This window comes from Penicillium rubens (genome assembly GCF_028828025.1).
Source record: "Penicillium rubens strain IBT 27055 chromosome Unknown utg000003l_segment0_segment0, whole genome shotgun sequence".
In the NCBI taxonomy this organism is placed as follows: Eukaryota; Fungi; Ascomycota; class Eurotiomycetes; order Eurotiales; family Aspergillaceae; genus Penicillium; species Penicillium rubens.
In genome coordinates, this window is record NW_026890601.1 from 6677630 (window position 1) to 6704248 (window position 26619).

A 26619-nucleotide genomic window follows, 5' to 3' on the forward strand; every position below is an offset into this window, starting at 1 on the left:
CAAATCCTCTGGTATCATTGAATATCAACGCTAAACTCCGATCTACCATAATCCAAACCCAACAATGTTCCCGCCAGTGACTCGAAGCCCAAAGCCTACTGCATACTCAAGATCCCCATCACACCCGCTGGCACTGAACTTTCCCTAAGTGCTCAGTCATGTTATCCCGTCGACAGAAGAGCTTCCCACACACGGGGCAGTCAAAAGAGTGCGGAGCGACATGCTGTGTTTCTATATGGCGCATGAGAACGCCCTTCCGAGAGAACATGCCGCGGTATTTGCAGTCTTTCCAGTTGCATTGGTACATGCCGTAGAGCTCACTAGAATTATGATGATATGTTAGCGTGGCGATGATATACTTAGCTTGACAGTATAGGGATGACTTACTCGTGTTTCGGTCTATGTGCTCGACCCCTGCCACAGATGGTCGGGACTTCAGGTCTACTGACACTTGATTGGGGGATCTCCTGCATAGAGGGAGAGGATCGCCCCGATCCTAATGGTGTAGTGCACGCAGTACTATATCCAGAGCTGATATACCCCATAGTGGATGGATCACTAGGTGTATTATTCTCGCTCGAGGGATGGTGTGCCATATTGTGACTGGCAGGATTGAAGGTGCCATGAGCCGAGGAGAAAGGCATGGAGTAGCTGAGATGAACTGGAGCTGAGGAGTGTTGCATGAGAGTATTGTACAGAAGATGGTTCTCAGAGAATGTCGATGGTTCTGCCGCCAGGGAGGGAGGGTACTGATGAGCAGCATAACCATAGGGAAGGTAAAGATCCCTAGTACTCTCATCTTGACCAGGTGTACCAGAAGCGCTCAAGGGGACGTGGTGTGGAGGTCCTGCCATCGTGATATAAAAACAGTGGCTAGAAATTGTTGGACAAGTAAACAGAGTAATGTATAGGGTCCGGCTGGGGGTTTTATGTTTCTGGAAGGGACTAAGAGAGATTTATCTATATACTCAAGACTCAGCATTGACGTATGATGTGCGGTGAGGGTCTAACAAGTTAATGCGTGGCCCACGATTGTGGAACTTTGCACCTTATTGCAAGCCATAATGTTCGGCGGGCGAATTTATGGCGTTCGCCCACTGGCCATATACAGATCGAGGGAAGTGGGCAGTGTAGTAATCGAGTTTCAGTCTTCTCTAATAGGCTTCAGTCCTGCAGGCATATAAACTGGAGGATGTAATAGAGGTCAGGTGGGCTGTACCGGGGGGAAATAAGAGAGGCAATCGGAGTGGGTAGGTGGATAAGGAGCCGGTCATTAGTCTACGGGTTACCTATGCCACTCACTGGTTCCCCAAATGGGCTATATTACTGGAACGCCCCCGGAGGATACCGAAGGGATCGAAGGAACACAGCCTAAGCCTACAATAGGAGGATATTAAGCCACGGAGACTCACATGAGTAGCATGCAAGCTGAGGTCCAAACCTTAGAAGGTGCCCTGCAGCATTCTATGTCTAAATCCAGATATTTCCATGCACTAGCGTGTTTCATGCTGCTTTTTATTCAATATTGAACGTCCACGCCAGATCTGCTTTCGCCACACCCATCCAATATCTACTATCCACCAACCGAGGGGTCGATCACCCGAACTCCCGGGCGACGACTGGATTAACCTGGTGGATTTGCCCAACTTTCCTCTAATGTGTTCATTTGGTGTAGGCATGAAAATACACCGACTTTCTCATAATCTAGCCGTTTCAATCTCTTTTGTCCCTGTGACCTTGGCGCTGGCAACAACCCTACCAATCACCTGATCATACGGACCATACTCTTTGCTCCTAGTGCCTGGACCACTCTACATCAGATTCATACCTAGGTATTCCTGTTTTATATTACTCATAGTAAATTAGTGAGTACGATCTGCATGAGAACTGCAGATCCCAAAGCCTCTTTCAATGCCAACATAAAACTACCAGGAAGGGCTTACGGAATGGGCCACGCCAACGTCATGAATGAGAGATACAAGGGACTAGGAGATCATAATGACTAGGAAGAAAATCAATGCTAGAATACAAACTAAACAAGGACCCGGTCCCTTAAAGCTCCACCGGAAATTCTGTCGATCCATCTAGTCAAGTCCCTTTCGAGTAGTTGTCCTTCCCCATGGTCATGTCTGCATTGTCACTATCTGTGAGCAAGATGGTAGGACGATAAGAGGATACAGAGGATATACAAGTCGACCAAAATGAGCTTTTGATGGTGATTGTACTTTGCGAGGTTGGGCGGCTGCAGGACTTTGTGTCCCAGGATTCCATCCAGCACCACCCGTAGACATGGGGATCCCCAGCCGAGGTACTTCAAAAGCTCCTTTCCGGTTGCCGCGGGATAGAACAACTCGCCCTCTTTCCGAGTGGCGATGAATGAAGTCCCCTGTCGCACCCTTAGCTCTCCAATAGAGAGTCCTACCACCTCATTACCCAGGCGGAATTCGTTGGCCCAGAAGGCCTCTACAGCTTTGTCTCTATTTGCTACTTGCTGTGTCTTCGAAAACTGCAACGAAATAAGACCCTCCAGATTGTAACTCCGCTTGCAGACCAAGGTTTTCCCCAACATTACATATGGATGGATGAACAATGTGCTTATTCAGCAGGTCATTCTGCCTGCTTGGTCTTGAAGGTCTCGGGTAACGCCACAAATGCAGGTCTTGCTGGATTCCTATCTGCTGCATCACTTTGTAGGCGTTGCCAGCAGGAAAACATGAAGGGACAGCCCCGACAACATCCAACCCCGACAACGTTCTTTGCGGCCATTTACATCGATATCGACTCCTAGGTAGTCGTGTGTGGCTTCGTCAAGTCCCATTCGTGCCAGGGCCTTATCGATGGCTTTGTGCACCGCGAAGGCAATTTGGGTATGCTCGCGAGCAGGCAAAGGGATATAGCTATAAGAAGTTCGAAGTTCATACAGTCTCGCGGGGCTTGTGCGACTTGTTGCAGTGTTGGCAGTTTTCGCCATTATACGTCTCTGCAAGCACTGCACGACAAAGGGCTAAAGCGTGGTCAAATCGCCTCAGTCCAGCCACGAATCGAGTCATGCATCCGAGAAGTACCACATCTTCAACTGTGAAGTCAATGCTCACTCTTGCAACTTCGAGCATCCTCAGAAGCGCGCCCCTGCGGATCCATCTCTCCACCGCAAGACGCGTTCGGGGGAAGCTTATACACTGGATAGTAACCCAGCTCCTAAGTGCGACCAGTTGTTCGGCACCGCAGTCTCTGCCCGATTTGTCTGATGGTGTGTAGCCTCGGCCAGGCTCAGCGTAATATCGGGAGATCCGAAGGCCCCTCATGGCTGAGATCTCTGCAAGGATACCGCGAAGGAAGGATCCATATGGGTTACACGTGGATGTGCTTGTTCCACTCGTTGATGGAGGTGATGCGGTCATTTGTGCTCATGGAAAAGCGGTTTTGGTGGAAGGTTAGCCTCTTACTAGAGGGGTTGGTGCATTCCGGACCTGTTTATTTGTCCTCGCTTGACCAATGACCTACTTTTCAAAGTGTCAAAATAGCCTCCAGTACAAACAGTCCGCAGCAGCCTTCCCGGCACGTGCTTGGGTAGGTAAGTTGGAAAACCCCGTAGGAGTGAACCCACTCCTCTATCATTGCAACAGAGCCGGTCTTCGGAGAAGAGCCGACTAACTCTTCGCCGGACCCAACAGCAGGTGGCCTAGTGGTAACGTATTCGTGGTTGAGCCACTACCTCCTCCTCCCTTCCACTCTGCTTGCGACATGCTGGACGTCCCTGTGGCTCGGTTGACCTAGGGTTGAACTGCGCCTTTTCATCAATTAAGGCGCCTGCGTCCTCCGTAGTCATCTTATGCTTGGAAGATAGATTTTTAGCATTCGGGCCTTTTTTCCATGATACTTCACAGCCGTCCGTCTATTACACAGGTCTGCTTGACCAATGTGTGTACCACGGACAATGCGATCAATGTCAAGGAAGCGAACGCACATGGCCCAGGGGCCATTGTTCTTCAAGCAGCTTGTGAGGATCTACCACCATCACTCGACGCCCACGCTGCATTGACAATCGCCACCTGCGTCGTGGCAGTGAACTTCTTGTCCGGTCAACCACGTCCCCACTTCCCAACTATTCACTGCTAGTCTTGGCCTAACGAGGCCGTAGGAGCCGTCTGTATAGGCAGTTTCTCGACAGCCGCGGCTCTCATCCGTTGGTCTAGGACCGCAGAGAACAACAGAATTGCACATCTCTTCCTGGTCCCAACTTTTCCATCGAGGTTGATCCGTAGGGGGTCGGGACTGATGCATAGGATGAGCGAGAAGATGTTGGAAGTTCTCAACGACGTCGAAAAGCACGCATCACCAATATCGATTGATGGGAGGCAAAGCGTATAAGTCCCAAACAGCACAGAACCTTGTTTAAGTAAGCTAGAGGGACATGGCGGTCTTGATTGCGGTCCACACGGGGCCTTTATCCCATAAATGAGATTCCCTAGACCTGCTGCTGTAAGTGTTCCAGGTCTTTGAACTCGCCCTCGGCGGCACTCGACGATGGCCCGATCCTTCGCGAGTAGGGATTCCTCAAACCCCCAGACACCCACACTAGTTAAGTGGGCTCTTCTGGCGTCCTGGAGGCTCTAAGAAGGAGGACTCTCCGTGCGACTGTCTTCCTCTCTAGCCCGTTTACCACCCTGGGTCGCATAGACGAGCTGCAAGGTTTCAGCCATGGGTCGGGTTAGATCGGCAGGGTAAACTGAGTCAATCCCTTCTGGGAGATTGATCATGTTTTTCTGTCAAAACCGAGATGGAGGCGTTCGACTAGCTGTTTGTTTGATATGTTCTGGGCGGCCACGTAGGCCAGCTCGTCCGAGAGGCGCACTCCACGTGGTGGGGAGATCCATTCTCCGTTGTCATTACAGGCGACCGTCGTCGGGAATGGTGTGCACGTGCGGTTCAAGGCGCTCGTTGGATCTACCCTGGGTGGGTCAGGATCGTCACCACCCGGGCTCTAAGTTCGCCCTTGGGTCGTCTCCAGCTCGTTGAGTGTCGTTCATCACTGGCCTGGCCCGCCGCATCTGCTCACTGGTCGCAGCCTTCCAAAATTGAGAGTCCAAAGTAACATGTTGAAGTCGGTGAAGTTGCACGGCTGCAGCGACTATGGAAACTAAATAGCAGGGCCCAGGACCTATAGACGACCGGCTTCAACCTGAAGTTTTCGTATAAATTTGAGAACCAATGGTTGACTTGCTGGTTCGCACGTTGAGGGTTAGTAGTACCGGAGCTTCCTAGGCTTCCTAGGCTTCCTAGGCTTGCAAGAATGCGTATAAGCGTATCTGCGGCTCCTATGCAAAGGATGTCACCAATCAGCTCTAGCGTCGATTGGGTTCCTCTTTTTATCCATGCGGAGCTTGCGTGTTTCCTCTATTCTAGGCTTGGGCTCCACAACGAAGGATATCAAAGCTTGGAGCAGTCAGGGCCCCGTGGCTATGACTAGTTAGGAAACTAAATCGAAGATAAAACCGATATAAGGGGTAACAAACCTTGAAACGCGCGAACAGGCGGGATAAGAGCAAGAGCCTAGCCGGAGGAATGCAGCATTGCGACTTATTAGACACGTTAAATAAAAAGGAACATAAGGGAACTCGCGAACCTTGATGAAGGAGACAATACGTAGACCTCGGGAAGGCTGAAGGTAAAAGTTCACACGAACATTGGTGTGTCGGGTCTCTCTGATGAAAATGGTCGTATATAAAATGTGTATTATGGTCGAAGGCATCATCCAGAACAATCCAGGGGTATAAAGGATAGGCTTTTATAGTAAACACAGTCTGAGTCAAACGGCCACGGCTGGCAAGTGTGATGAAGAGTGATCAATGTGAGGCTGCTTGGCCGTACATCAGCACTAGGCTCATAAGTCCTCCATGTGAGCCCGGCCAGGAGTAGAATTTCTTGATCCGTTTCTTCTCGATCTTCGGGGTCTCTCGGAATCACGAACTTGTGCATCCGTACCACAAAGCGGCTGTTCTGCTGTTCTGCCATGGCTGCTCGTGTGTGTCGTCAGTCATACAAGCGCCAGTTGATGGATACAAGGATGATAGAGTTGGCTTTCAGGATTTCAAGGGAAGCTGGCCAGGTGGGACTGCAGGAAGGGACCAACTGCTACACCCAGCTCAAAGTCGTCGACCAGGTCCCGTACATCCTGACGGAAAGCGACAGCGCCAGTGTACCAGGACCTGGCCGACTCTGCTGCACGCAAACGGGGGTAGTGAGAACTCTCCACCGAGAGCTTGGCCCATTCCGAGTCGAAGTTGACAGCGAGATCACCCGGGACTACCAATGATGAGCGAGACGAGACCCATTGGGAATAAGCATCTTTGGTCGACGTATATATACTGTGTGGACAATGGAGTATATAGTTGAACTATAGGTGCCAAGTTAATGTCAGTTTCATCAAAATGGTATAGGGAACATTGAAATTTCTTTCCGGACGTACCATGGGGATACTTCAATAAGACATAGTATAAGCGAAAAGTGATAGAAGAATGAAAGAGGAGTGAGGTAAGAGTCTAGAGGGGAAATATGAATGAGAAGTGAAAGAGGGGGCCTGGCCACTGTGAAGGAGAAAAGAAAGAGAAGTGAGAGAAATATACACTGGTAGCGATTCAAAACAGAAGTATTCCTGACGACCTGAAATAGCCAGCCCTGGAGTTATTGGATTTTGATGTCAAATAGGAGGATACTCATGGGTTGAGCATGCTGACCAGTGATGGGGAGATGAAGGATGAAGGAAGAGCAAGAGAAGCAGAGGCCGCTTTATATAGGAGGAAGGTTCTATAGGACCGAGGCACAAACAGCCTTTGAGAAGACATCAGTTTGCCATGAGGGGAAGACATTGCATTGGGTAAGAATTCATTGAGTAGTCTACTTACTTTTAACTGAGATTCATAAGTCATTTCCGTGGTGCAAGTCCAAAGTGAGCTATTTTTACATAGCATGTTCCGATGATTGTCCTAGGACAAAGCTCGACCACTTGAATAGAGATAATGAAAAAATGACAGCCTAGAAGCTACAGCTAAAGAATGGCTCGTTCTAGTCTCACATGGAATTAGTCTCACATGGAATTTACTAGTCAGGTTTGGGTCGTTCTGATCCTACGTTTAGCGTAAAATAGACTATGGGAGGGCTGCTAGATGCTGGTAGGCTAGTATGCTATGGTATGCATTCATTCTATATTGACATTATTTCGCTGCGCTGTCGTGGGAATAATTTCACTGATGGAAAACTGTTATGTCATCCAGGCTGATGCCTGGTTTCCCAGGTGTCGGGCCTCTCTGTTTGCTTCCTAGCTAGCTACCTAGGTATATTAGCTAGCTCCCATCTGTCAGAAATATCATCTCTTCCTTTCTTCTCTTTCTCTCTCTCTGGCTATGCCAGATCAAAAACATTTATCATCTTTGCCTGCTTCTGTTTTGCCTGGGTCAAAGAGCAGCCGAAAGCATTCCATATTTGGAACGAGGGCCAAAAGTTCCCTAGTCTGAAGAGCGGGATTTCGACCCAGCTCGCCCACCTGGAGGAACGTTCCCAGAGTCTTCGTAAAGCACTTATCGAGGCCCAACATTCTTCACGATCGTCTTATGTGTTGAAAGTGGAAATTCCTGACATGTCGACATGCACTTCTACAGTTGAGGGACAAATGGAGCTTGATAAAGAAGACATGCAGGGATCAAATCAAACCTGGCATAGACTTCTATGCATATATGTACAGAGGTTCAACATACATCATGACTCAAATGCCACGCAAACGGCATCAAAGGATAACTCCATGATAACCCAAGTGAGAAGTGTTTGAGGCCGCAAAGGCAAAGATCCGATTAAACAATATCCATTAACTTTTAAGATAAATATGTGCTAAGTAACAATTATGGCCGGAGAGGAGAAATTAGTAAAAGGGTATCTGGAGGAGAGAGACTAGGCCTCAGTTTCAGGCTTCGAGTTAGCCTTTCGCTGAGAGTCGATAAGCTCCTGGCGGGCACGTTCTTGCTCAGCAAGGCCCGTCTTCTGGACAGTGTGATGCCGCGTCAGCTCACGACGGCGGATGAACAAAGCGAGAACAAAGCCAAGGCAAGCCGTGGCGGTGTAGAAGATCCACATGCGGTTCAGGGCATGTGTGTAGGCGCCGAGGACGACATCACGCTGGGAGGGGGTAAGGCTTTCGATAAGGGATTTGGAGGAGCCGCCAAAGGAAGAAGAAACGGCCGCAGCGGTTTCAGGGCCCAAAGAGGCAATGAGCTTGGCTGATTGTTGACCCATGATGTTTTGGTAAATGACAGTGCCCAGAACGACGGACATCGAAGTGGAAAGTTGACGGACGAAGCCGAAAGTAGCTGTTGCCGTGGCCATGTCGGCGGGACGGATGTTGGCCTGGAAAGCCACCAAAGGTGCCTGGAAGTTGGGGCCAATGCCGAGACCAGCGATTAACTGGTATATGATGATACGGGGCCATGAAGCGTAGACCTTGAGGTCGATGAAAAGACCGAATCCGAGGGCCATCAAGGTCATACCGCCAATAATCATCTCGCGGAAGCGGCCAGTCTTTTTCATAACGGCACCCGTGATCATGGAGCCGACTGCAAGAGACAGTACCAGAGGCAAGACATACACACCACTCAGGATGGGGGATGCCTGCAGGACGGTTTGGAAGTAAAGCGGCAGATAGTAGGTAGCGGCGATGAAGGTGAATCCGTGGCAGAAACAGACGAGCAGGATGAGAACGTTGTACCACTCGTTGAAGAGCCGCGGAGGAATGATTGGGAACTTAGCAACCTTCCATTCCAGGAACATTGCCAGAGCCCAAGTGGAGACCCCGAAGACAATCAGGCAGATGACAGTTGGTGAGTCCCAGGGGTAGTTGACACCTCCGAACTCCAGCCCGAAGAGGAACATCAGCGTTCCACCGATGATTAAGAATGTTCCTGTCCAATCAATGCAGCGCATACCAGCCCAGAATGGGGTCTTGGGCGACTCAATGTGAAGGAAGAGAATAAGGATAAGAAGCGAGACACCTCCAACAGGAAGGTTGAGATAGAAACACCAGCGCCAAGTCACATTCGTAGTGAAAGCTCCACCTATAACAGGGCCAAGAGCACCTGCGACGGCCCACGTTGCACCGAAAAGACCATAGTACATCGGACGATCTCTGTATAGAAGTTAGCCTCATTCCACCACGAGACAAAGAAGTCATGTTACCTCAAGCTGAAGAGATCCGAAACACTGATATTTGCCAGGATAAGGATACCACCACCACCAACACCCTGAACCGCTCGACCTGCGATAATTGTGGTCATATTATGCGCCAAGGCACAGACCAGACTGCCAACCAGGAAGACAACATTTGCCAAGACAATGATAGACTTTCTTCCCCAGATATCACTGATCTTGCCCCACAGTGGGATACAGGCGGCATTCGCCAGAAGATATGACGATGCGATCCATGAGAAACCGCTCTCGGAGGCACCAAACTGGGCGGCAATAGTGGGGAGGGCGGTGGAAATAATCGTCTGCAAGAGATATATTAATAAAAGCCGAATCAAGGGGGTGGACATAAACGTACCATATCCAAAGCCGCCAAGAATAGCGCCAACTGCAATGCGACATCAAATTAGCTTTCTGTACTTCCCGACCTGCTCCCCGCGCGTCCGAGAGTTTCCTTACACATAGCGCTGTCATCACAACGATGATCTTGTTCTTGCTCATCTTTGCTGCCTGTGAGGGTGCCTGGTCGAGAGGCGCACCCTCCGTTGGCTGTTCCGGCACATTCTCCGCATCACTGGGCTGGGCTGCCTCGTTTTCCTGTTCGGGTGTATCGAGGGGCTTTTCCACATTCGCTTGATCGATCTCAGTATTACTGCTCGCGGCGTCTGGTTGCTGGCGCTCGCTCGTCATGATGGGTTGGGGGAAATAGAAAGGGAGAAAAAGCTTTCCAGGATGAAACGGAGTTAAGGTCCGCTCCGTCCAACCTTGGAAGCTAAGAAATGTTTGCCGATCGGAAATTTCTTTTTGCTAGAACAGGATCAACATGATACATATATTCCAAGTCAGCAAGATCGGCTCTCGTATTTTCGGGGTTTAGAAATAATCGGGTGAGGTCCAGGTTAAATTGAAGGTGGATCGTCATCGGTGTCGGCCTTGGATAAGCACCGATCCCGAGCTTGAGCTTGTTTTTATTGGCCAAAGATGTAATAGATTTGAGACCTGAGTCATTGGATATTGACGGTTACTATTTTTGCTAGGAGTAATGGCGAGTGAGAGTAATGGCACGAGCTCAGTACCTAGGTAGCTATCAGCCGCCATTGACAAGCACGCTGCCAACCATATTGTCAACTCAAGTGGCCATTTCCCCGTAGGTACGGTACCAAGTGTGTCTACTATGCGGAATTGCTTATCATTACTATTGTGGGTCAATACGACGAGAGAGAACATTTTCGGAAAATTTGTGTTCCATTTAGACTAAGAACATTCTTCAAAGTCACATTAAGTTGATCCTAATCCAATTCCCTTCATTTCGCTTATCCCATGCAAAGTTCATCCTCCAGGGCTTGGTCCTCCTCGTCATCCCGAGAAGTCCGGGCAGCACCTTTGGTAGGGTTCAGTTCAGTCGTCCAGCTTCCTCTTCTTCGGGGATCCGACTCTTTGGCGGCGGGGGAGGTGGGCGGTCTGCTGACGGTCGAGCTGATTGCGGCTCCGGGGGTCTGCAGGCTAAAAGGGGTGTAGCTGGAGAACTTCCACAAGGGCTTGCGTATCATCATGGGACTGAGTCGACGTACCATGGGTAGGGCCACCGAAAGAAGCAGAACCAGAGGCAACTGAGATAAGTTCGGGTTGCAGAGCGGCGCGCACGTGAGGGGTGCTGGAGAGATAGGCGTCGAGACTCTTTGCTTTGCGTTGGCGGACAAAATCTACCAGTACCTTCCAGCAAACGAGGGTCTCCTTGGCGCCAAAGTGGATGGGAATGTGCAAAACCTGGCTCTGGCGCCCGATATCTTGCGCCCGAGATAGAAGAAACCGGCGAACGTACCACAGCGTGCGAATCTTCACAGTTCCCGAGAGTATGCTCCTTTTGAGAACAAAACCTTCAATGGCGGTGCGGGGACTGATGCGAACTGTTGAGAATCGGAAGTAAAACCACGTGCATTGCAAAGGAAAGCGTGGAAGATAGCATGACAGATATATTCCACGGGTACGATATGAGAGATGACTCAGAGGGCACGAGGCATTCTAAGCCTGTCTTTGGCAGCCGGATCAGCATGTTTGGGCGTCGGAAGGGACTTCGTAGGGAGGAATCAAAGATTAACGTCGAAGTCTAAAAGGAATCTTCCGTCGAGAAGCCATGAAGGAGAACTCGGGGTTTTCGATAATTGCCGAGCGCATCTTTGACAGCTCAATTCTCAAGTTTGCCATCATCAAAGAGGCTTCAGGAAAGCGACCATCAAGTAAAGGTTGGAGCTAGGCGCCTTTTGATATCTACAAATCGCACTCGATACGTCGACCGTGTCGAGAAGGGCGTAGACGAGGAATTTGAGGCGTTGGTAAGATTGCGTCAATGTGTTGTACTCGCAGGATACGTGAGTAGGCGCATCGAAGCGCGAAGGAACGTGTAGAGATGTGGAGAACACAGTGAAGACACCATTATGCAGTGGGATGCACAGCCCAAGTCAAGTCCAACTAAACCAGACGTGAAATTAATCTGAAAGGAATGAGAGAGGCATGTCATGTTAAAACAAGGAAAATATAGGCCTTGACCAGTGTTGAGATGTTGGAGGATGAGTGACGTCTGCCGATTCCGTGTAGAGCCTGAGCCATTCTTTCTACAATAGACTGGCCAATATTCCCTTCGTGATAGGGGCTAAAAGTTGCCCGAATTATAAGTTAGACCGTGAGGAGTCATCTCGGTGAATATCGTCCAGGAGCATGTCAGGAACTATACGTATGCGGGGTAAAATTGGCCATGTATGACGCTAAACCCAGAGAGGAAATAGCGTAGAATCCATGTGGATTGAAGCCCTAAGCTACTAGCCCTAACTGCCTTTTTAGGATAATCCAATTAAGCCTTCGCGCGTTATAGCGCGCTATAACGCGCGAAGACCCTTCATCCTCTTCGACCTTAACTGAGGTCTAGCACCCAATCCAGGGCATCTCCACTGTGGAGCTCATCCTCAATCATGGTACACATTCAGGACCTGCCCATAGAGCTCCTACATCTCATTCTGTCCTTTTTTGTCAGCCCAGATGAACTCGAGCTACTGAGCGGAGATCAAGCCAGGAAAGCCGAAGACGGCAAGGCGCATGAATTGGATGACGAAGAATATGACGATGATGAACCCGACGGGATTGAGACTCTGTACAATACTTGCCTAGTCTCGCGGAAATTCCGGGAGGTGGCCCAACCTTTACTCTTCCGTGAGCTGCTTGATGATGGTTTGGCCGGTGGTCTCACTCCGACTGTCCCATTCATCAGAACGATATATCGTCGTCCGGATCTCGGAAAGCATGTCCATCAAATTTCTATCCTGCCTTTCCCCTTCGTCTCAGGTGATCGTAAACATCTTTCAGCAGACGACTCTGAGCCCTTCAAAGGCGAAATCAAGGACCTAGGATTGGGCGACCAGGAGGAAGCTTGGACTTCGGCTCTCCAGGAATCCGACCTCGGCGTTTTGGCAGCATTGCTAGCCAACAAGGCTCCCAATCTTCGTGGACTACATCTGCCAGTGCGCTACTTCTGGATCGAGCCATTCATCCAGCTTTTCCGCTTCAATCCACAGTTCTTGTCGAACCTGGAGTCTATCTGGATCGAAAGTGATGACGAAATGTCCGGCTTCGATATTGCTTTCTACGAGAAATTCCTCACCCTTCCCAAGGTCAGATTCTCAACCTTCGAGTACGGTGATCTCTTCGATGAATCCTTCCCATCTACCTGGCTGCCCGGAACGTTGGAGACGCAGGAACTGGCCTTCCACCACTGCCACATCGATGCCGGCGCCATCAAAAAGCTCATGCAAGCGTGCAAGAAGCTAAGAACATTCACATACAACAATTTCAGCTTGGACCCTAACGACCGACGGATTATGCGTGCGGGAACAGTGCCTGAGTTCGACGCTAAACAGGCTCACGAAGCCGCCCTTGTACGAAAGGACACTCTCGAGCTCTTCCACCTCCAGTACGCAATGGAACTACCGGACGTCGAGCATATCGAGCAACTCGTTTCTAGCCACGTCAAGGTTGGCTCATTCCGCGATTTCTCCGTCCTCCATACCATCCTCATCCCACACGCTGCTCTTCCAGTACACCCTCAACTCCCCAGCTCGCTACAGAGACTTCACATCACCGACTGCAACTCGTCAATCCGGGAGTTGACTCAGAACATCGCGGCAGATTGTAAAAATGGTCTCTATCCGAAGTTGACTCACATCAAGGTATTCGCTATCGACATCACGCAGCCCATTAAGCTTCCCGGACAACGTATCCCAGAAGGGAAAACGCCTGAGCAATGTTTCCTCGCTCTGCAGGATATGTTCAAAGGAACCAAAGTGAATTTCCGGATATGGCCGTACGAATTACCTGATTTTGATGATTACGACGATCTCGACCTCGATTATGATGAAGATCTCGGGTTTGAGGAAGATTTTCTAGAACCGGGATTCGAAGAACATCCACCAGGGGCGGATCCCGGCTCGGGTCCAATCCCGCCAAGGCTTCTCGATTTACTTATGCAGCGGGCTATGATGGACCCTGAATTTGCACACCTTCGCCCTGATGAGGGGGGTGATGGCGATTCATGGGAAACTGATGATGATGACGACTCATGGGAAAGTGATGACTCCGATTCAGGCAACTAACTGCTAGTCTAGCCGTTGATTCTACTCTAATTTAATGATATCCCTAACCATGTGAATTTTACTATGGCTTGCTCCTCCATAAAGCTGACAGAATGTATGCCTTACTTGGAGAAGATGGCCAATACTTCGTAGATCTCAATGCACTCATATTCCAAGCATATTCATGACTCAATAACTCCTCGATGAACATGCAATGACCAATGCGGATCCCTGGCAATTCTATGACAAAAGCAAATGGGGGTTGGGGGTATAATGAAGATAGCGATCGCGAAGAGAGAACATGACAACCAGGAAGGAAACCGAGCAGAATAATACGTATGGTAATGTAGCAGAATGCTTTACTCCTGCAATAGCAGAATCTCTGTAGAAATAACGACCAGTTAGCGACTGACTCCCCAACAACCACACAACGAACAGCAAGACTTACCCGTCAACGCCTCCTCAAAGCTCAGAGTAATATACCCATCCCGATCCTCATCATACCGCTTAAAGACATCCGTCATACGTTTCAGACTAATACAAGCCTGAACGAAAAGATCAAAGCTCATACCAGGAGGCCTAGCATCCTTAGGCGCATTGCTCATCTGCTTGGCCTTGCCTTCAAAGACACCAAAAATAACAGAAATGAACTTCCCACTAAGACGGTATCCGAACGCAACAAGCGCCTTCTCGAACTCCGGCTGACTGACACGGCCACTGCGGTCCTCGTCGAAGCGATCGAACAGCTCCCGCCATGCAGCCAGATACCGCCACAACGAGACGAATTCGTCGAAGCTGATTGTCCCACTGCCGTCGCGGTCGAACATCCGGATCATCAATCTGACCGTGCGCGGGTGGAAGGACGTGTAGTCGCCGTTCACGAGCGCGCTGCCGAGCTCCCCTTCTGTGAGGGCGCCGGAGTGGGATGCGTTTGCGGCGCGGAAGAGGGGGAAGAGTTGTTGCGGGTCATCGCTGGGTGCTGTCAATGGCGGTGGGACGGGCGATTGGGGAGGCCGCGATGAGGGCGGGGGTCGGTTGCGCTGGGGATGCACTGGCGGGGGTCCAAACCCATAGTTCTGAGGTGGCGGGGATGGGTGGAGGGGGTGAGGACGAGCTTGAGAGTGGATGGGGGCTTGGCTCGGCGGAGGCGCGTGTGCTGAAGAGGAGCGGCCGCCGTAGGAGTGGGAGTGGGAGTGGGAGTGGGAATGGTGGGGTTGGGGGTCGAGGCGCGGGGGTGCTGCGGCGTATGCGTGTTGCGGGGGAGCACTAGATACAGGAACGCGGGGAGGAACACCGCTGCTGTGGCTTGTTTGCGGTGGTGGGCGAGAGGGAAGCGGTTTTTGGTTGTGGCTTGGGGCGTGGCTCGAGGTGTGGCTTTGGCCTGATACATTCATGTTGCCTAGCATCTGCGCAACCTAATTGACCGTTAACAAGAGGAAGATGAGGCCGCCTGCATCGAATTTTGTACCTGTTCTGGCTCAGCGTGTCTGTAATATTCCCCGGGTCAGTAATCAGTAACTGTAGGCTCTCGCTAGATCGACTATGCACTTACGCTGGCAGCGCATCGGGGTTGTAGGATTTGTTGTAGGCCATTGTTGGAGCCCTATAGGTGACGCAATCGAGAGGAACAATGCGACACGGACTCTGGTGAAGTGCAACGAAGGTATATGAAATAGAAGAAGAAGAAGAAGAAGAATAAAAGGAGAGACAGATTGAAAGCGGAGCCGTGGGGCATCGATTTTTAGCGCGCCAAGGGAGAAACCTTGTCGTCACTGGAGGACGAACGTATGGACGAATCGAGACAGCTATATAGTAAGGGTTTTATATCCAATTCATATATATCTCTTGTATGTGATAAGTTAACTTAATGGAACTACTTCTAAACAGCTCTTCCTATATTCAAGTTATTAATAATCTAGTGAATCAGCACTTACGGAGTATTATAGCTCTATCTAGCATTTTATCAAGAATACGAATACGAGAAGCGCTTAATTACTACCCTTTTAGGCATAGCACAGAATATTGAATCTCTGCCCCGATACTAACAAGTACGGGTTTATTGCTTGCATAGTCCCTGCTAGTAGGGGGGTACAGAGTACGGAGTCTGTATGAATGGTATTAGACAGACGATCCTCCGAATTTTGGGGGCGAAATTTGAGGCTGAGACGTACTGTTGTACCCAACGGGGGTTGGGCGAATGCGCCCCGCCAGCGCTAACAATCGTGTTTCCTCAGGGGTTCAGATTCAGACCTTCAATTGCACCCGAGCGACATTGCCCAGATTGCGAAGGACCCTTTCATTATGGCTGATCCGTTGTCTATCGCATCTGGAGTTGCCGGGTTGCTATCACTGGGTGTCCAAGTGACCAAATCTCTAGTCGACTTTTACTCCGCATACAAGAATCAGGCTCCTGCTCTGGCCAAGATCACGCTGAATCTTGAGAACCTACTCGGTATCCTCCAGGCACTTGACGATGCACGACAACATGGTCAACCTCAGATGGATGCCCTGGTCCAAGAGATCGACAAGGCGGCAGTGGGATGTCGCGAGATCATCGAGGAACTCAGCGAGGAATGCAAGAAATTCCAAAAAGATACCGCCCTGGGTCTGAAAGCTCGAATACAATTTGTCGGGCGCAGGGCAACTTATCCATTTAGGGAAAGTACTCTGAAGAAGCTTGAAGAGGACATCGGCGAGATACGGGAAAACTTGTCTCTTGCATTGAACGTGCTACAGCTTAGGAACCAGACTGGACTTGAATATGGGATCTCTGAGCTCAAACTACTCGTCGAACGGATGAACACGATTCAAATCTCTACTACGATTCGTGATTGGCTTAGGGCCCCAGATGCAACCGTTGATCACAACGCCGCGTGCGAGAAACGCCATACAAGTACAGGACTATGGTTGGTCAACGGCCAAAAATTTCAGAACTGGCTGGTTGAGCGCAATTCATTTCTCTGGGTTAATGGCTTCGCCGGGTGTGGCAAGTCGGTCCTATGCTCGACGGCAATTCAATATACAGTCCGTGAGAGGCAACACCAGCCTAGCGTAGGAATCGGTTTCTTCTACTTTTCCTTCAATGACGAGTCAAAGAGGGATTGTTCCGGAATGTTACGCGCATTGTTGTTGCAGCTATCGGCTCAACTTCAGGGGGCCGAAGGAGATATACAAGAACTGTTTAAGTTGTATAGTTCGGGCACTCCGCCAGTGAAAGCCTTACTTAACTCCCTTCGAAAGACAATATGCAGCTTCAACGACACCTACATTTTGTTAGACGCATTGGATGAGAGCCCACGAGGCAATAAAAGAGAGGGCGTTTTAGATGCGGTACAGACGATTCGGCAGTGGAGCTTGCCCACCTTGCATCTCCTAGTGACCAGCCGTAACGAAATGGATATCCGCCTTACTCTGGAACCCCCCTCGTCCCAGGATATCTCAATGAAAAATTCGGACACGGATACAGATATCCAAAACTTCATTTCCTACCAGCTTAGGAATGACTCCAAGCTTCGACAATGGAAATCACGCCATGAAGAGATTCAAGAGAAACTGACGAGTAAAGCCCAGGGGGTGTGAGTAACAGTAAAGAGAAGTGGTACAATAATTTGACTAATAATTGTACAGATTCAGGTATGTCGAATGCCAACTCCTTGCCCTAAAACGGGCCCGGATCCGAAATCACATCGATGAATGTCTGCGTTCTTTGCCCCGTGATCTCGACGAGACTTATGAGCGAATGCTGTGCAGCATCGACGAGCAAGACGCCCCAGAAGCACGGCTGGCGTTAACTTTACTTTGTGTGTCTGATCGGCCACTCACTGTGGAGGAGCTTATCGGTGCCCTCGCTATTGATGTTAGCAAGTGGCAATTAGATCGTGAGGGTCGGTCATTTAGCCAAGATCATCTTCTCGACATCTGTCTTGGTCTTATAGATCTTGCAGTGGTTGAAAACGAGTACTCTGGAGAAGTGAGTACGATAGCTCGTATAGCCCACTTCTCCGTGCAGGAGTACCTTAAATCAGATCGAATTTTGCAACAAGGTGCAGCAAAATTTGCCGTTCAAGAAGAACTGGCCCAGACGGAGATGGCTCGCGTTTGCCTCGTTTACCTCCTAGATCCAACGCTGTCGGATGTAGAATCCAATGAAGCAATGCTGGAGATGTTCCCTTTGGCTGACTTTGCCGCTATGGAATGGTCCTACTTTTACAAAAATTCCGGAAAAGGGAAGTTCGACATTAAACCCTTAGTCTTGAGACTGTTTATGGACCAGCCAGAGTCATTTGTGACATGGGTACGGGTGCATGACATAGATATTGGGTCGCCACCAATGGATCTTAAGCGTGAAAATATCCCGCCACCCTTATACTACGCAATCTTTTTGAGACTGGAGTTCGTCTTCGCTGCCATAATAGCGAGCTTCACGGAGAAGATCACAATAGATGCCACTTTGAATACTCAGGAGGTGGTACATGAGGATGTGGCGCAGACCATGCTAGATTGCCGTGTCGGCGTCAATGCTCAAGAGGGTTATTATGGCAATGCACTCCAAGCTGCATCATGCGGATTATTTGGCGACTCGGTCGAGGAGGAATATCACCAATGGGAGGCGGTGGAGAAGATGATGCAGACCCTGCTAGATCATAGACGATAGCGATAGCGATAAGGATACGATAAGGGTGTGGTAAGGGTGCACATTAACTACATGAACAGACTGCCTACCTAGACTGTGTGTTATGTGGCACAAATGACCTAATACTAGGAGTATATATTACCATATATCAAAGGTTGCCATCATCTGCCTCGTTTATGCCATAGTGCAAACCATACCTAGATAGATGCCAAGGAAACATCACCGCTTGGATATGACAACTCTCATGATGCATACAGGAGTAAAATATATCCGTAGTTTCTTGGACACAGAAGCATCATACCGATCGCTCTTCGACAATAGTTGCCTTTGCCCGGAATTCCTTCCTCATCCACATCGACCCGTTGCCCAACATCGTCTCACCACCTCGCTCCGAATAGTATATACAGTACTTCTCGCAACCATGGTCTTCCGACAATTGCCACGGATCTCCCTGATGTGACACATTCCCTTGGAATCCTAGGTAAAAGCGACACCGGGAAAAGAAAGCCGGACCAAGAGACTGTTCATTCGGATCACCCATTCCTTTTTCGTACCGAGCGAGGAGATTTGAGTCGGCAAGAAGACTCGCGACGGCACCAATACTCAACGGGTTCTTTGGCAAGATGTGATCTGTATTCATGAGAATGGAACCGACAACACCCAGCACGAGGATTGAGGTGAGGAGTGCCTCAAGAATGCGTGTTGATGCTGCATCCTGCAATAGACGCAGTCGGTTCGACATGGTGATGTTGCCGGGCAGAGGCGCATGGTCCAGCGTGCCATCAGCCACACTGCGAGAGTAATTGTTGGATACCTGTGCTTTGAGGACCCTATCCTGGTGATTGATTGCCTTGATGACCATGTCGCTGGAGTCTGGGTTCAAGAGATGTTCTGCTGAGATCGCATATTTTCCAGTAATCAGCGCTGTGAAGAACCCATCCAAGTTTGACCTCTTGGCTGTAGCATCTTTGGTATTGAAATTGTTCCAACTCATCCATGGGATATCAATATCTGGGGCTGATCTCGTAGATGACTCGTCCGGGATTGGGGGATGGTCATCGATGATGTCGAAGCCAGGCAGATAAAATCTTGTCAGGGTGTCGACTGTTTCAGCGGCTTCAACACAAGTCATCGCACTTATATTCTCCGCAGAATCGTTTTGGATATTACCCCAGATATATAAGGTTGCGGGTTTGGTGTTGTAGATGTTGCCGCATGGGAGCCTGCTTGATTGCCCGAAAAGGCCTTGTGAGTTGAGAACAGCCAATGAAGGAGTCAAGAAAGTTGATCCCATATCTTGGTCTGCCAGAGAACAGGGCATGTTAGGTGCGAGAACCCTTAGTTGGTAGGTTGGCTCGTCGCCATAGTTGACCTTGGTAAAATTCCACTGCAGTTCACTGCCCGTTTGGAAATAACAGGCGGGCGCGGCTCTCAAGGCAGGCATCCAAATGTCTACGAATAAATCCTTTCTCTCATTGCTGGACAAGGGCATATCCATGAAAAGCTTGGGGAATGCAAGCTCGTCGTACGTCCAGCGGGGGAAAGTCAAATTTTTCCGAAGAATATGTTTGGCAACAGCCATGCTCGGGATTTGGCCAGCGTCTGCTGAATTGGCTCTGAAAAAAGTGCTCTCTTGTGTGAAATTGACACTGATTTGATAAGGAACCTCCATTGCAGAGTACAAGCCGCTCGCGGTGATGACTAGGAACGAGGTGATCAAGGTAGCTGATGTAGTAGCCAGAACAGCAAAGTGTCTTGCACGGATTGAACGGATGATGTTGGTAGTAGGAATTGAATCTAGATAATTCACCGCCATGGATTCCTCGAATAGCGCACCGGTAGGCCGTTTTAACTGGGCGTAGGGTGCTAGGGTTCTGGTGTTGAAGTCCACTCTTTCGAACAGAAGACCAATGCTAAGCATGACCAGCGAGGAAATAATCGTGAAAAGACAATGCTGATGTACGTTGGAGGAGACATTCGTCAGTCCATCGTTCTTTTGCGAGACACGCAATGCAATCTCCAAGGCCGCAATAAGTAAAGCGACTGCACCGAAGATGACACTGCGAGCAATGAGACCAGGAAATGGTGCCCATGGCAATATGTGGTTCTCTTGGGTGTCGAACTTTCTGGTTTCAACTCCTTCTGTTTCGATCAAAAAGCCCTTGGGCGTATGTTGCGAATTGTAGCGCCGCTCTTTCAGACTATGATGAAGCGCATCTAGTGGAGACGCTCCTGTCCCGCGAAGTGATCGACAAATCTCGTTGCTTTTCGCCATGATTGTGGCAACGGATAAAATGGAAGTCGGGTTCCAAGGTGCGATAGTCGTACGCGGCCCCAGAAATATCATGGCAACGGCTAGCAAGATCCCTAGTATCAGGCACACCTCGATCACACGGAGTGAGACCTGTGCCATGACGATCCGATTTCCATCGCCAATAGCCTGCCCCGTGGCTGACGACTGATGTACTTGTGCCTTTTTCGATGAAAAGAGAGCGGTCGAGAAAATGACCAAGAGGTGCAGAAGCATAGAGCAGGCAATTCCAGCCGCCACGTCAAAGTGCCTGTTTCGTATAGCTTTGGCCATTGATATCACCTGCATCTCGGATACGTAGTCCAAGAGTATGGATTCCCTGGCCTCCCTGGGCTCCTCAGCCATCGATTTCCACGGCGCTATTTGCTTCACTTGGAATTCAACACGCGACCACAAAGTCGCGATAATAGTGAAGATGGTAGCGGGTCCGTAAGTCCATAGGTAGTGGCGGCTTTCGTCTGAAGAGGCAAGTCCATTGCGAACTTGGGAGACATGGTTGAGTGCTTCGAGGGCAGCTATAACTCCACAAAATGTGATCACAAATATGATCAACACTCGTCGCCGGAGGTAGGAAGGCTGCCACCCAGGTATATCGGGTTCAATCTGTTGCAATTGAGATGGAGTATCCCCGCGTTTGCAGCTCAGATTAACCAATTTGCTCAGAGAAGGGATTTTGATCGACATCGCTATTTTGCCTGACAGAGGAGGATATAGAGGATATGTACATTAGGGAGCCTCAGCGACAGGAGCGATTGGCTTATGTAGCCACCGAAAGCTTCCAAATCCCATATCAGACCAATAGTACGAGGGCTTGCAAGTCTCAGGCTCAAACCCGTTGGCTTCCAGGGGTGTTTGAAGACCGATGAACGCATGCTATGGTGCGTCAAAGAGCATGATTGGCAAGATGGGTGGCAACAAGCAGCCCCCGAGGGTCGTCAACTCTCTACTAAGCACCTACACTTTGTCAGTCGTCTTATTAGAACATGCACTTGTATTCTTCATTTCTGCCATTTTTGCTCAGGACTGCTTCTTCCGTTGAAAGGAGGTTGGTTTGTTCAAGACATTTTCAAGACAGGAGCCAACGTCTTACATGAATAGGATTCCACACCAGGTACCTTCTATTCGGGCCATACATGCAAAGATACTTGTTTTGCTCTATATATAGACCACCTGAGCATTTGTTTATCCTACATACACTGAAAGTGTTGGGATGTCTCATTCATCACACAGATGGCGGGATGCCCAAGAACAAACACTGCAAACACTCAGTGTATGGTCGATTTTTGGACAACTTCAACATTTGGAATGTTCATACAATTGTGATCAATTCCAATTTATAACAGCATCTCATTTTTATCGAACGGCTCGAGTTCTTAGTTTTCTTCTCTGAATTCGACTTGTTGTCCCCACGCAAAAATAGCCTTGAAGCCGTCGCTGGAGTGAATTATTAATCCATCCCCTCCCCGGAAGGCTGAAAAACGCAGCCAATAAACACGCTGAGGCGCATTTGGCATTGTTATAGTTGATATGGCTGCCATTGCACAAGGACACAAGGTCCATCCAGACGGCCGGACGTGGAAGAGTCATTTTCCTAAGGGTGATCTCTGGGTATTTGGTTATGGGTGAGTTCACTTATTGTTTCGAAATGGTGTTACTGAGGCACTGAGGCGTTTGATATCGAATACTGACTATGTTTATAGGAGTTTGATTTGGAAACCACCTCCACATTATGGTACGCGAGACTGCGTGTGAAAGCGTTCAATGACAGTACTAAAGCGAGACCTGCCCAGGTGGTATTGGTCGCTTTTGATTAAGAATCAACTAACTATATCGTCCAGACCAGCGCATACCGGGCTATATTAGTGGCTATGTGCGGCGTTTCTGGCAGGTGCGTGAATCCTGCCCGCGTTCTAATTGACCAGACTAACTAACGTTGGTTATTGTCCATGGATCTAGGCCAGGTATGTTGCTGGCTATGTCGAATGCACATCCATGGATGCATTGCTATTCAAACTACTGAGAATCACAATCACTAACTTGCTCCCAAAGTACCGATCACCGCGGAACCCCCGAGCAACCAGGTCGAGTAGTCACCGTAATTGAGCGAACCTTCTGGGAGACCCTGGACGACCCGGTAAGTGTCACTTGTACGCCAGACATACACAGCCATATTAACATGACCTCTAGATCGCTCATCTGGAATCCGAATTATCCTCCACAGGCAAAGTATGGGGCGCAGCGTACCACATCCCAGCATCCCACGCCGAAGAAGTCCACGACTACCTCGACGAGCGGGAGATCGACGGGTACAGCGCGCACTACACGCCCTTTCACCCGACAGTGGACGTCGAAGGAGCCGGCGACTCGACCGGGTCCTCTCCAATCATCTGCATGGTCTACATCGGCCAGCCAACTAACCCGCAGTTCCTGCGTGACGCGGCTCATCGCGAGCCGCAGCATGTGGCGCAGGTTATTAGTGCTGGCCATGGGTTGAGTGGGAAGGGTTCTGAGTATTTGTTCATGCTGGAGAAGGGTCTTGAAGGTCTTGGCCTTGGGACTGCGGATGTTCATGTCACGGATTTGGTTAAGAGGGTTAAGGCTATTGAGGCTGAGCTTGCGGAGGCGGAGGAGGAGGAGGCTGAACTTAAGGTTACTAGGTCTTTGGAGATCCCGGCTGAAGAGGTTGATCGTGATGGTCGTGAGACGATTGAATGAGGCTCATGGGTCGAGCTTTGTTGATGACTCTGATTTTCTTTTCGTTGGCTCATAGTATAGGTTGCATATTTGCCAGAATGCACACATAGATGGTGAAAGAAGCAATTGAAGAGATAGCGTGGGTCGTGTTACGAAAGGTAGCGGGGAGAACTATCAGAATCCTCTATGGGGGATGAATCAAACCACTACAATAAGCCTCCAGGGCTACATGAACTGCTTACTATCTTGCTAGTTATGCATGCTTCTAGCAATAAAAAGCATACTGTCTTCATAGGAGTATATGGGCTTTGATGTAACACTAATTTTGTCTGATATTATTACAGAGTATTTGGGCTATCTCTCGCTTTGGACTATTCCTGTTCCAAGCCTGGGCGGGAATGACCTTTTCTACAAAGTAAGAATGCCCAACGGGAATTGTGTCTCGCATCCATAAGTGTAATGGTCGCGCTTAATAATAGCACATTAGGTCCACGTAGCAGTGGCAGGCGATGCCTCATTTTCTCTGCTGGAGAACCCTTCGTCGTGGTACATAGTTCAGTTCGTCACCTGTAACCCTTGTAGAGATTCTGATTATGCTTAAATATCCATCAAATCATTAGTCTTGCTTTGGGTTCCTGTTATAGCAAGGATATGTCGTGGAACGCAAACACATTGCAGATATGGAACCACATGGGTCGATCTGCCAAGAGAGAGAAGGCCCCAAAATTTTGTAGGCGAGATAGCGCGAAACGCAACCGTATAAGATCTGAAATCTGCATCCAATAAAACCAAAGATCGAGCCAGAAACCCATGTTCCCTTCCTAGCAAGTCCTGCGCAAGAAAAACAGCAATCCCCGTTACAAAATTCAATGACCAGGATAGATCCCGCTGTTCCCAATTCATCCTCCACCATATTTCAGCCATTGTAGATCGTCACTTCTTTTAAAGATAAATCGCGGAAGAAAGGCGCATGGGGAAGAACTGAAAAAAAAAGGTCAATCCCCTAATGGTGACCATCTTGAGGAGCCTGCTCGTGGTTGTTCCCACGCCAGCCTTTGTATGTTAGTTAAGATCGCCATCAAGATAATGCAATAACTCACCTCCACCACCGCCGTATCCGGTATTGGGGCCACCGCCTATGTAGTTAATTAGTGAGTAGAACAAGAAACGTCTAAATAAACAAGAAACTAACCATAACCGCCGGGACCACCTGCGCCGTAGCCAGCGGGCCCGCTCGGAGCATAGTTGTTGTAACCACGGTTGTAGCCCCCGCCGTATCCACCAGCGGCACCATTATTGTACCCGCCATTATTGTAGCCAGCATAGCCACCTGCACCACCCTGGTAACTAGATTGCGGCTGGGAATTGTATCCACCGCGGCCCTGGAAGCCACCCTCGGAGCGTTGGGGGCGGTCAAATGCTTTGTCAACGCGAATGACCCGTCCGTCAAATCTGAACAACGTATGAGATTTCTCTTGAACTCAAGACGAATGTGAGGTTAAACGATTACTCTTGGTTGTTCATGGCGCCCAAAGCAGCATCCGCCTCGGCGTCAGTAGCAAAGCGGACGAAGCCGAAGCCGCGGCTGCGCTGAGTCGCACGGTCCTTCACGACAATCTGTAGTCAGTAGAGTTAGTAGAAGCTCAATAAAAATAAAGTGTATTCCGGTCAAGGCGAACTGACGGCTTCTTGGATCTCGCCAAATTGCTGGAAACCCTCGCGCAAGGTGTCATCGCTAGTATGCCAAGAAAGGCCGCTAAGATCCATCGTAACAACGGTTAGATTGCTTCCTACCAGCACAAATCTGTTCACAAATAGAAAATACACACTGAACGAAGAGCTTAGACATGGTGTGAAGATCTAACAGAGGAAGATGAAAGGAAGACAAGGCCCAAGCCGACTATCCGAGGACGAGAAGGTGAGGGTTGAAGGAAGGAGATGATCGAAAAGGAAGGATAAAAATCAGAATCCGTCCGGGTGGTGAGATGACAGGGAGATCCTAGTGGTTAAGAGGCGAGTCAGCATCCAGTCCCGTGTAACAATCACACTGCGTTAGGGCTTCCACATTGCCGGGGATTTTCCGCTGGTCGGACACCAACGGCAAGTCCACAACGAGCAATATCCATTATGCTTACTGTGTCTTTGCCTGGGAGATTGACCAGAGTGAGAAAAAGTCCGCTTAGCCTCAAGAGTACTCCAAGGTGGGGGAGGGGGAAGTGCTGCAGAGATAAACACGCCAAAACTAGTCCCACGGCCCTAAACCTTGAGGTGATTGAATTGCGGGTCATCGGGCTTTCAGCAATCAATCATATGGTATCCGGGGCTCCGTTTGGATTGGCGGCACTAAGGCCAACGGCTGATGTACCTTTCGTTTGCCCCTCACTTGGTTGAAAATGCGAGGGGTTCTGTGTCGGGATTCATAGGGCTGGATGAGCACTTGGATTCTATTCTGAATCTGTGGACGGAGTACCCTGCGTAGAGTACAAAGTAAGCCCATGCTCTTGTCCATGAGGCCGTGATATGACCATCCATGAAAGCAACACTATCTCGAGTGGAGTCTTCGCGCATGGACTGTGGAATTTTGTTGGATTTCCCGTACCTCGCAGGTCCATGCATGATTGGTTGTATGTGTGTTGATGCATTGTGGATTTCTTTCCTCATTCGGCCGGGAATTGACTGCTAAAATTCGGTCTAGCAATACAGACTGAGATCTGCATTCAATTACCGCCATGGGTCTAGCCTGTCAGTTCCATCATCAGTCCCAAAAGTGGTTTTGCGTGTGCGTGCATCCGGGCAGAGAGGGTAGTGCTCCGTAGGCCCACATGCGGCCTGGGCCGTGGGCCGTGTACTCCGTATGCCGGGAGAGATCCCGGGAATTGGCGACGATCGGCACCAGGATTGCGTCTATGTTGTATACAATGTTAACGTCCGTCCCCATTAGATTGGTGGAAGAACTGGTTTGGATGGCAGCGAAAGCTTTTGAGCAGAAGCAATTCGTAGATGAATTGAGTCAAGGAACCATCTCCATCTAATAGTCGAGAGTATCGATAAAGCAAACATCTTGACAATAATTTATGGAAAGATGAAGAGACAATGAAAAGACAGGACTGGGGACAGAGTTGAGATGGTCGCGC

The 26619-nt window shown here is 49.5% G+C and overlaps 11 protein-coding genes across 11 annotated transcripts; 4 read left to right on the forward strand and 7 right to left on the reverse strand.

The window, feature by feature from the left end:
* Positions 1-118: 118 nt before the first annotated feature.
* Positions 119-854, reverse strand: N7525_008781 (uncharacterized protein; the record flags this gene model as incomplete). Its single annotated transcript, XM_002562844.1, has 2 exons — positions 119-320; positions 388-854. 2 exons carry the CDS (start codon positions 852-854, stop codon positions 119-121), a joined length of 669 nt encoding a protein of 222 aa, XP_002562890.1.
* Positions 855-2140: 1286 nt separating this feature from the next.
* On the reverse strand, positions 2141-3401 carry N7525_008782 (uncharacterized protein; the record flags this gene model as incomplete). Its single annotated transcript, XM_061214493.1, has 3 exons — positions 2141-2506; positions 2771-3004; positions 3066-3401. The coding sequence occupies 3 exons, from the start codon at positions 3399-3401 to the stop codon at positions 2141-2143; spliced, it is 936 nt and encodes a 311-aa protein (XP_061068924.1).
* Positions 3402-3495: 94 nt separating this feature from the next.
* N7525_008783 (uncharacterized protein) lies at positions 3496-3772 on the forward strand (the record flags this gene model as incomplete). Its single annotated transcript, XM_061214494.1, has 2 exons — positions 3496-3574; positions 3627-3772. The coding sequence occupies 2 exons, from the start codon at positions 3496-3498 to the stop codon at positions 3770-3772; spliced, it is 225 nt and encodes a 74-aa protein (XP_061068925.1).
* A 4172-nt stretch (positions 3773-7944) lies between these two features.
* Positions 7945-9918, reverse strand: N7525_008784 (MDR family MFS transporter; the record flags this gene model as incomplete). The annotated part of the gene is made up of 4 exons (XM_061214495.1): positions 7945-9172; positions 9223-9533; positions 9587-9616; positions 9688-9918. The coding sequence occupies 4 exons, from the start codon at positions 9916-9918 to the stop codon at positions 7945-7947; spliced, it is 1800 nt and encodes a 599-aa protein (XP_061068926.1).
* Positions 9919-10541: 623 nt separating this feature from the next.
* On the reverse strand, positions 10542-10778 carry N7525_008785 (uncharacterized protein; the record flags this gene model as incomplete). Its single annotated transcript, XM_061214496.1, has 1 exon — positions 10542-10778. One exon carries the CDS (start codon positions 10776-10778, stop codon positions 10542-10544), a length of 237 nt encoding a protein of 78 aa, XP_061068927.1.
* Positions 10779-12194: 1416 nt separating this feature from the next.
* Positions 12195-13868, forward strand: N7525_008786 (uncharacterized protein; the record flags this gene model as incomplete). The annotated part of the gene is made up of 1 exon (XM_002562850.2): positions 12195-13868. The coding sequence occupies one exon, from the start codon at positions 12195-12197 to the stop codon at positions 13866-13868; it is 1674 nt and encodes a 557-aa protein (XP_002562896.2).
* Positions 13869-14206: 338 nt separating this feature from the next.
* On the reverse strand, positions 14207-15440 carry N7525_008787 (EF-hand domain-containing protein; the record flags this gene model as incomplete). Its single annotated transcript, XM_002562851.2, has 4 exons — positions 14207-14229; positions 14296-15262; positions 15316-15334; positions 15400-15440. 4 exons carry the CDS (start codon positions 15438-15440, stop codon positions 14207-14209), a joined length of 1050 nt encoding a protein of 349 aa, XP_002562897.2.
* Positions 15441-16148: 708 nt separating this feature from the next.
* On the forward strand, positions 16149-18501 carry N7525_008788 (uncharacterized protein; the record flags this gene model as incomplete). Its single annotated transcript, XM_002562852.2, has 2 exons — positions 16149-17422; positions 17475-18501. The coding sequence occupies 2 exons, from the start codon at positions 16149-16151 to the stop codon at positions 18499-18501; spliced, it is 2301 nt and encodes a 766-aa protein (XP_002562898.2).
* Positions 18502-18775: 274 nt separating this feature from the next.
* Positions 18776-21475, reverse strand: N7525_008789 (DUF3433 domain-containing protein; the record flags this gene model as incomplete). The annotated part of the gene is made up of 1 exon (XM_002562854.2): positions 18776-21475. One exon carries the CDS (start codon positions 21473-21475, stop codon positions 18776-18778), a length of 2700 nt encoding a protein of 899 aa, XP_002562900.2.
* Positions 21476-22318: 843 nt separating this feature from the next.
* On the forward strand, positions 22319-23506 carry N7525_008790 (gamma-glutamylcyclotransferase; the record flags this gene model as incomplete). Its single annotated transcript, XM_002562855.2, has 6 exons — positions 22319-22413; positions 22492-22523; positions 22630-22679; positions 22748-22752; positions 22841-22925; positions 22979-23506. The coding sequence occupies 6 exons, from the start codon at positions 22319-22321 to the stop codon at positions 23504-23506; spliced, it is 795 nt and encodes a 264-aa protein (XP_002562901.2).
* Positions 23507-24488: 982 nt separating this feature from the next.
* Positions 24489-25334, reverse strand: N7525_008791 (RNA recognition motif domain-containing protein; the record flags this gene model as incomplete). The annotated part of the gene is made up of 6 exons (XM_002562856.2): positions 24489-24538; positions 24586-24621; positions 24678-24937; positions 24996-25102; positions 25169-25289; positions 25315-25334. The coding sequence occupies 6 exons, from the start codon at positions 25332-25334 to the stop codon at positions 24489-24491; spliced, it is 594 nt and encodes a 197-aa protein (XP_002562902.2).
* Positions 25335-26619: the final 1285 nt, after the last annotated feature.